Below are 9546 nucleotides of genomic sequence, written 5' to 3'. Positions count from 1 at the left end.
GGGCCGATCGTGTGGGGCCGCTAAGGTGGCGGATTCCACCTTTGCAGAATAGTATACCTTTAATATATTTTTTTAATTAAAATTAATAAAGTCTTATTTACATTCAACAATATCTTAAGAAAAATTAAAAAATTTAACAATTTTATTAATTGAAAAAAATTATTGTTAAAACTTGAATATAAAAATTTAATTATTAATTTTACATCTCAAAAAATAAAAAAAATAAATTTTATATAAAATGTATTTTTAAATTAACATTTAATTAATTTTTTTAAAAAAAATATTTAAAAAAATGTAAACTCATCGATGTTGATCCCTAAATCCGAATAAAAATGATGAAAGGTGCACGTTATATTGATTACTAGCATTAATTTTTAAGTAAATATTCAATGAATATTTAATTTTTTTAAAAAATATTAAAACTTTATTTTTAAAAAAATAATATCAAGAGATTTGATCTGATATATTTCTTTCACCCTCCTCAGTTTTATCATAGTAAAAAACTTCCTTAATTCATAACCTCTATTAATTTAAAGAACTTATCTAAAAAATTTAATTTTCTTTATTTTTGCACAATATCATATGTGAATTTTAACATTTCTAATTGACTGAAGTACAACATCAATAGTTTCTTGTATTCTCGATCTTGTCCATATTAAAATTTCAAACTTTTAGAAATAAGACATGAGATAGGACTAAAACTCGTTAATGGAATTAGATGGGTCAATTTAAGTTCAAACTTTATCCAATAAATTTCTTTTCACTCTTAATGGAATTAGTTTATTGTACTTTATCCAATAAATTCTTTTCACTCTTAATAGTTTATTGTACTAAAAAAATCAGCCTACCAATATTCATGGTTGCAACAAAAATACTTTAAATTAGTATGTTGGAGCAACAATTTTCATCTCCAACAATTTTCATTTACATGGATATGTGATATCAAATTGACATATATTGGAGCTACATTCTCCATCTTTTTTATCTATGCATTGTGCCATTAAAAAGTAGTAGTAATTTTGTTCCTCAACCCGGAGAAAATGCTATGAAGAGCAATGATGATCTAAGATTGCTTCCGAGTGGAAGTCGACTAAAGGAGACGAGTATCAAATTTGTTGGGCATCACCTTCAACGAAGACACCAACATTCTCTTCAGTGAGGACAACAACTGAATCGCAGAAACGACGTAATACTGTAAGTCAACCTGTATAACTAGTTTCTGATATACTTCTCTTCCAACAGATGGAGATGGGAGTGTTCTCTGTCATTCTATAAGCTCTTAGATGAAAAACAAATAATAATATCATTAAAATGTACAAAAAAAAACATATGGACAACCCCAAATAGTCAAGAAGAACAATACGATGAAGACTACAATAATCTTTAGATAATCAACATACTCTAGATCATGCAAAATCATTTTACAGCTACATTTTATGAACAAGCGGGCAAGGAATCCATGCTACAAGTGCACTTTATGATCGAGTATTACAGCTTTCGTAGTACTTGCAACATAACTAAACTTCAAACTTATCTGGTATAATCTTCAAGGACAAACTGCTCGAAGCTTGCAAAGCATGGAGGTTTTGATGAGCCTTGTGGACTACTTCAGTAGGCCAGTTGGATTACTTTTACTCAATTCATACAGAGGAAACTACAATGGATCAGCTGAACATTAAGGTCTGCCGGAATAGTTCACTATTGTTCAGCATCATTGCTCAGAGATGGAAAGGAGGGGATCGACTTCAGTATCAGTTTCCTGCAACCTTTGCGGTTCGGTGGTGTCAATCCAGCTCCATTGTGTGGAGGGGAGACCCTCTTCCCATTGGGGGAAACCTTAAGACCTGTGGAGGTAGTTGCAGTGGATCTTAGAATAGCAGGAGTGTCATCATCCTCTAGGATTGTGGTGGCATTATCCAGCTTCGATTGAAGGATAAGGAATTCTGATTTTCGAATCATGTGAGTGCCATAGAGTGTAGGTGTGCGGCCGATCGAAAGCCTGATTGGTTGTGGAGGTTTGGAACTCGAATAAAATGGCATTTCAACCGATAACCTGAGAAAGAAATCTTTACTCATCAGATGAGAAACATGAGTGCAGAAATAAGCTACTGAAACAAAGAACAGAAATGCTTGTTTCCTTCACCTGCTACTTTGTAAAGGTGTGGCTGGCAAAATATTTCCAGGAGCTTGATGCTCAATCTGAATGCTTGTGTTTTGTTGCCCTTCTTCTGCGTTATCGTCTTCCTTCTCGCATGCATCAGATTCCTTATCCGCTTGATCAATTCCTTCAACACTTGCTAGAGTACCTATCGAAAGACCGAAATAAACCAAACTGTGTTTAAGAAGGCTTGATCTTTTGTGTGATACTCACCATCTTTTCTTCCGAATAGATTCTTACATCCTTCACATCTGCAGCCAATTGAACATCCAACTCCACCCTATAGAAAACAAATAAGCTCAAATCAGAAAACATACAAGAAAAACAAGTGGTTCCCAAAGTTACAACACCTGATAACATTCACAGTATTTCTTCAGGCAATTTGATTTTTTACAATTGCATCCTCTCTTATGTCGCGCTGAAGCAGGAGTCCTATTATCGTCATCCTAGAGGTATTAGAAAGATGATCTCATTAAAATCATGGGAAACTACATAATGATAATAAAATTCATAGAAAAGCAGGTGAAATGCTTACCCCAACTTCCAAGCAGGATTCAGATGTTCGAATAACTTTTGGAGCAAATGCAAGTGGATTGCGAGATTCTATCTGCTTGCGAGTAGCCAGGACAGTCTCCTCGTGTATGGGTTTATTAAAACACCCTTGGCATGAACAAGGCTCAGAACAATAAACTCCAGCAGCAAAACACTCACAGTAGCTACATAAGATGTCCCCATGTGAGTAGTACCAAATGAAATTCAAATATTCCATGCCAATCACAGAAGACATTGAGTAATTTTTCTTGTGAAAATATTTAAAAGAGTTTGAAATAATTTACACGGCGCTAAGAAAGCAAGGTGAAAATGTCTTTTACTATCTTAAAATTCAAAGATAAATCTTAAAATCATTATGAAGAGGCCTCACAGTTTCAGACATTTTGACTTCTTGCAGTTGCAACGCTTGCATCCATCACTATCGCCTCCATTTTGTGATTTGCGTCTGGATCATGAGTTTCCATTACTATTAATCTAGTTACAATCAGGAAGGCATAGTGGAGTTTATAAAACATACCTCTTCTTCTTTGGACTACCTTGAGCTAACTCCTCGCAGTTGTTAATTGTGACATCCCTTGAATCATCATAAGGGACAATCTGGAGATGGCCTTCATTATCCTCGGGGCCGGAATCCTTGCCAACAGACAAGGAATGTGTTGGATTGTCCTTCTCAGTTATTGTTGATGTAAAAGGATCAATTGGGATGCTGATTATTTGTTTTCCACATGCGGATGTGTCTTTTTTAGCCACTTTATCCTTTGATGTTGTAGCAAGAGCATTCAAATGTAACCCAATCCCAGGCAAGGCACACAATGATGGACTAGTTTTAGGCTTCAAATTGTTGGCTCCACAGATGCTTTTACCTTTGGAAGAAGAAGTTGATGGTGTGAGATTCCTTTTAGAGACAGAGGCAAGATCAAAAACCAAACAGCGTCTAAGCATTCCCCGTTGTTGGTGGATGCCAACCTTCAAAACAAATGGCAACAATTATTTCACATACATGTTGATTAAAACTTATTCCATGAAATAAAATACCCTAAATGTTGTATGATATTGTAATTAATAAACTTCAGCTCCTAGAAAGCAAGGAACATCCTTGCACATCCAAGCTTCCCCATGGAAGGGTGTGATTGAAGCTTAGTATCAAACTGGTTTGTCCCTAAAAGGAGACTGGTATGCAATTCCATTCAAAATTCCCCCAACCTCAAATGGTAGGGGCTCACTGATATTCATATTAGATGCTAAAGAAGACATGATATGTATCTCGGGCTAAAACGAGTACAAATCGACTATTACAACATGTGACTATCTTGCCTTATGAGAAGAATGAAATGTGATATGAGATATCCATCAATATGAGATGAAGTTTCACTTTTCCCGCCAAAGTTAGCAAATTTTACATTTTACCATAAGAAATTCAATACCCTCCAAAGCTTTGACAATTGCTTCATTTTTCTTTTCAAAACCATTTCACTTTGCCATTGGACCATGTTCTTGACTAGACAAAGTTAAGCTGAGGGATCAAAGTGAAACACTTTTCAAAAGTCTCAATGCTAAAATGTAATTTCTAAATTCTAGAGTATAAAATGGAAATTTTGAAAACTTTGAGGGATAAAGTGATATTTGACAATTAAAAACTAAAGGACAAGTAAACAAACTGGTTAGGAACCTCAAACAAAATCTTAACAAGATATAGATAAGAAAGAAACTCAAGTATCAGGAATCAACATCCTTGATTGTTCAATTGGTCCTTCCTCTATGACAAACATAAACGATATCTAAATGGGAAAAACCATAAATCTTAGAGATCATAGCAGAAAATATACACAATCAGACAGTAAAGAAAGTAAAATGAGAATGAACAGTGGGTATAAAAACAGTTAGAAAGAAGGAAAAATGATAACAAAAGAACAATTATACTTGAATAACTTACAATGAAAATGACCAAAATGTTTCCAATATGGTGCAAATACAAAAATATCATTTTCTTTTAAAAAAAAAAAGATCACTCAGCATTACCTGATCCTGGCAAATACCAGAAGTCACATTTTTGGGACCATCTGCTTCATGATCGAAATTGCAACCTTCAGTACAACTAGGAGAAGGGTCATTGTTGACATTATGGACACAAGAACCGTGGGAGCTATCAGGTTGTGTTTTCTGTAGACAATCAACATTCTCTGTGCAATTTGTCAGTAGAGGAACAAAGATACTCCCATCATTGTCCACAGCTTTCTCAGCCTCTACGATTTGAGCCCCCACTTCTGTGGAGGAATCAAAGATCAGCAATCCTTCACCATCATCGGAGATTAAACTTTCCCAGTCACATCCTAGTGTGTCATTTTTAGTCAGCTCAAGTGGATGAGTTTCCTGAACCTCAATTTCTGTAGCAAACAAAATTTTACGCCGCTCTACACCAGTTTGAATAAAATGAAGATCTACTGAAGTATTATCAATGTATAGCTTATCATCCATTTGAATACCATAGCAAGGTGTCGTGTTATGATCAGGACTACCAGAGTCATATTGGTTTGGCTGAGGAAATGTACCAGCAAGAGTTGGGCACTGATCAGGAGGATCAACAGTAGCCTCATTGAGTGAACATGTTATTACACAATTTTCCTGTGCACTTGTAGTGAATCTGGATGGCCTAACAATATCAGAAACCTCTGAGGATAAGTTACTCTCACTGACATTATCTGATGAATTATCTTCTTTCAAAGAGTTTGTGAAAGGAACCCTGCGTACAGTAATAAAAACCAACATGAAATAGGGACACATTAAAAAAATATATATTAACTCAAAGTACAAACTTGATCATTACCTTCCAAGGAACCTAGCTTCCCTTGGAGGATTGATATGTGGTGAACTAAATATTGAGGATAGAGAAGCAAAGTTCAGTGATTGATAAGTTTGTGCAATGTGCAGAGAATCTTGTGGCTTCACAGGCTGTATTGGAGACAAATTATTGATGAAGTTAAAAACTGGTGAATCCTGCAAAAAGAAAAAAAAAAAAAAAGCTAACAGTAACAGGTGAAACGAAAACGAGAGCAAAACATTAAAAAACGGGATGAAGTGTGTGAAACAACAAATGAATTTGGTATATCAATCGCATAAATGCAATGAACACGTAATTAACTACTGAGATAAAGGGAGGGCATTTCTAGTTAGAACAATACACTGAGCTTTGAGGTCAATTATCCATCGTGTAAAGGACATTATAGTTATGGTGGTCGACCCAAGGAAAAGCATCAAAGACAGTTTTTCCGAAGGACTCCAGTGCAAACCGTTGAACATTATAGATTGTTCAAAATAGCATGAGAGATTATTAATCAAAAGAAAATACTGAAAACAAAAAATGAAGTGACAACTCAGCTTATTCACCACAGGAACCAAAATCTCCAACCAAACGCAGTAGAAAAGAACACAATTTTAAACTCCCGAATAATGGCTAAACAATCTCTCTACTCAGGAGCCAAAATTGAACAAAGAAAATCAAATAAAGAGAAAAACCAACGCCTTTTTGGCAAGAAAGCGAAGCGAAACAGAATAAATAAGAACTTAGCCGATAAATGGGTCACAACAACTGAGAATAGATCCAAAGCGATTCCCTAATTAAATGAAAGTAAAACTAATAATTTTGAGTGCGTATTCCCTCGTCATAAAACGTTCAGGATGGATTGATTGCCTGATGGACGCCATATAATTAGAGGGGAAAAGGGATTAATGCATAAAACCAAAGTTTTCTCCAATCAGGATCGCGTGAATTGAAGACCGGATAAAGCACTAAACCGAAATTACTGTTGTAGCATACCATAAATAATTGAAGAAAGAGAATGAGGAGCAAAAAAAATTGCAAATGTTACACAAATAACCAACACATAACACAATTTTTTACATCCATATAGTGAGAACCGACGGAAGAAACAATAGCGCTTAACGAACAACTACAATTTTTCGCATAAATAACACTTGAATTGGAAAAGTTGAATGCGCAGAGTAAGCAGCTTAAAGTCCAAATTTACGCATACATGAATTGCTAAGTTTCCTTCACAATGCAACCAATTGCCAAGCCAATGCCGAAACCAAAAACAAAAAATGAGTAAAAAAATCAAACTTTTCCCTTCGAGAAACCAAAATCAAGCAGAAAGTAAGCAGACCCAGTGGAACAACAATGTCGCAAAAACATAGAAACTCAGACCCACAAATCCACCCTCAAGCCCAAGCAAAACGCTCCCAAACAAGAAAATCATGCGAGCGCAGATCAATTGAAACCGCATGAAGCGCAAATCACCTCGAACTTGGAGATCGGCGTCCCAGCGACCTTGCTCCGCTCTGGCGTATCCATCTCGTCCCCGGACGCCTCACCCCAGCGCGTGCTCCAAGCTCACTTCCACATCATCTCTCCTCTCCCTCCCCTTCCTATTCTCTCTCTCTCCTCGTGCTAGGCCGCCTGCCTGCCTGCCTGCCTCCACTCCTGTGCTGCTCTGATCTACTAGATTTCAAGAGAGCCGATGGGCGGGAACTTTCATTTTTTTTCGCCCCCCTCTGGGCCCTCTAGCTTTCACCCTCTTCCTCGACCTCGATCTAACCCAATCTAATCTAATCTATTACATCATTCTCGCTCTTCCAACACCGATCCATCATCATCGCCATCTACCGCTCTCCACTTCGCCATCGATCGTCGGCTTTTGGTAAAAATTAAAACTTTATCGACGACAAAGAATCCAAGTCGCGTGGAAAAGGACGAGCGGTGGAAGAGTTAAATAGTAGTAGTTAATAGCAGAGACAGAGAGCCGGTAAGAACACCGTCGGCTTTTTATTGCTTTATTTCAGCACGCGGTACTCTCACCGGAAGTTACCAGCTTCGCTTTTTCGTCCATTATTGCACTGTCTGATCTGGCACTCGAGTTTAATTTCAATGTAGCCCCTTTATTTCTATTTTTCCTTAAATTAGTCCCCGTACTTATTTCCCTTCTGTCAGTATTTTATCAAATGGACGCCCGTACTTTTAGCATTATCAAAGAGAAGTCTTATTATAGGTGTTATGACTCGACCCGTAAAGACTAATCTCAGGGACACGTCAAATAGAATGGTAACTTATCTGGATGCGTTGAACAGAAGGAGGAAGATTTGATCGTCCCTATACTAGGGTTGACTAAACTCCACTCGTTCTGACTGACTCAACTCACACAGATCTCTATTCGGTCACTCGTCCATCTACTCGGATTATATATGTCGGTCATGATCTGTCTAACTCCCAGTTCAGCTTCCTCGTCCTGTCCAAATCAAGTATTAAGGTGTCGAGAGCATAGTCCTACTTCCAACTCACCAAGCACAGTACTTCTATATTCACGTCTAGTACTCCTATATTCAAGCCGTGCCGATTCCCTTTCGGTCTTTCTCTCTTAGTCAGTCAAATCTCTCAGTTCACAATTAAATCTCTCAGTCAATCACGTCGCAGTTAAATCTTTCAGGCAGTCACATTGCCGTCGCCATGAAGTTATGGGACCTGACAATCTGTCCCACTTATCATGCCTAATGATGTGACTTTATTATGACATGATGAGGGGGCATTTCATACCGTAATGATCGTGATAAGATTCTGACAAGATATCTCCTCTAACAAGATAATATTCTACTTAATAACAAAAGATAGCTCCTCTGATAAAATCTACTGCGTAAATATTTTTCTTAATTAACGATAAGACAGCTAGTATAATTCTTTCCCCTCTCCGTCTATATAACCTCTTGATATTGCAGGCACAGGTACACAATACCACAAGCATTCACTTTTTCTTGCAACTTGTTGTTCCTCCTTCTTCCTTCTCAGTGACTGATTTAAGCGTCGAAGTGGTCGAGTCAGGGACACCCTTAATCTTCCTTCTCACTATGTTGATGCTTGTAGGCTCTTCATCATCTTCTTCTCATGAGAACAACCTTGATGTTACGTGACCGATGACAAATCCACGAGGCGATCTCAACAGGAAAGACCTCATTGAAAGCCCATTTGTGCGAATCGGGAAAGATAACTGAACCGTCTCGTAAATGTCCGTTTAATGTCATAATCGTTCGTTAAAGTCCTACGCGGTGAGAATAAGATTAAGATCCGATGCTATAACTGCCACTCCGCCCCGCTTTTGCCTTCGGCGCCAACGCCGTTATTAGCGCGAAATAAGCAACTGGGACGTTTTCTTGTTTTCTGTAGAAGACGCAAAACGTACCGACAAGCGTACCCGGCGTCCTGAATGGATGGATCTGACGGGACCCTCTGACAAGTCTTTTTGACGTGAGTACGGGTTTACCCAGACGTGGGAGTGTGATTTTTGATGGACTGATACCGTGGTAGTTACGATGATTACCAGTAGCACATGGACACGGATTTTGGCGCATGCAGTTTGCAGCCTTCCTTACCGAATACCCAAAGGATTTATAGCCAATTTAAGAAATGGCACGTCTGACTTTATTTTTTTAAAAAAGTCTTTTATTTTTCTATTGGTTATTTTTTTTCTTATTCGCTATATTTTAAAAAATTATTTTATTCTAAATTTTCTTTTCAAATTTTTCTTAATGCTATTATAGTAATTTTAATCAAAATTAAAGTAGTTTTTAATAATAAATTAATTTCGACTAAAATTACTCTAATATGAAATAATTTTAATTGAAACCGTTTTAATATTGATCAAAAGGTTCACTGTGATTAGAGTCGTCAAACGGATCAAATGATGACGAAACAGATCAATTCATCAAAAATCCATCATATGACAAAGGTAGGGTAAGTCGATCTATACAATTTGACCAGTTGAAAAATCTCCAACCCAACTCAAAATGGATTC

At 37.1% G+C, this 9546-nt stretch overlaps 1 protein-coding gene across 1 annotated transcript; it reads right to left on the bottom strand.

Annotated features, from left to right (window-relative positions):
- Positions 1-1423: 1423 nt before the first annotated feature.
- On the bottom strand, positions 1424-7058 carry LOC141844369 (protein tesmin/TSO1-like CXC 2). The gene is made up of 10 exons (XM_074732425.1): positions 7005-7058; positions 5535-5704; positions 4730-5450; positions 3228-3676; positions 3081-3155; positions 2694-2874; positions 2509-2604; positions 2372-2438; positions 2144-2306; positions 1424-2053 (listed from the first exon to the last, which is right to left on the bottom strand). The coding sequence occupies exons 1-10, from the start codon at positions 7056-7058 to the stop codon at positions 1699-1701; spliced, it is 2331 nt and encodes a 776-aa protein (XP_074588526.1). The 3' UTR covers positions 1424-1698.
- Between the last annotated feature and the right edge of the window lie 2488 nt (positions 7059-9546).

This window comes from Curcuma longa, chromosome 1, assembly GCF_044706935.1.
Source record: "Curcuma longa cultivar G26 ecotype Majalengka, Jawa Barat chromosome 1, ITB_CL_G26_1.1, whole genome shotgun sequence".
NCBI classification, from domain to species: domain Eukaryota; kingdom Viridiplantae; phylum Streptophyta; class Magnoliopsida; order Zingiberales; family Zingiberaceae; genus Curcuma; species Curcuma longa.
Note: the sequence above shows the minus strand (reverse complement) of the source record. Positions and strands in the feature narration are given on the sequence as shown.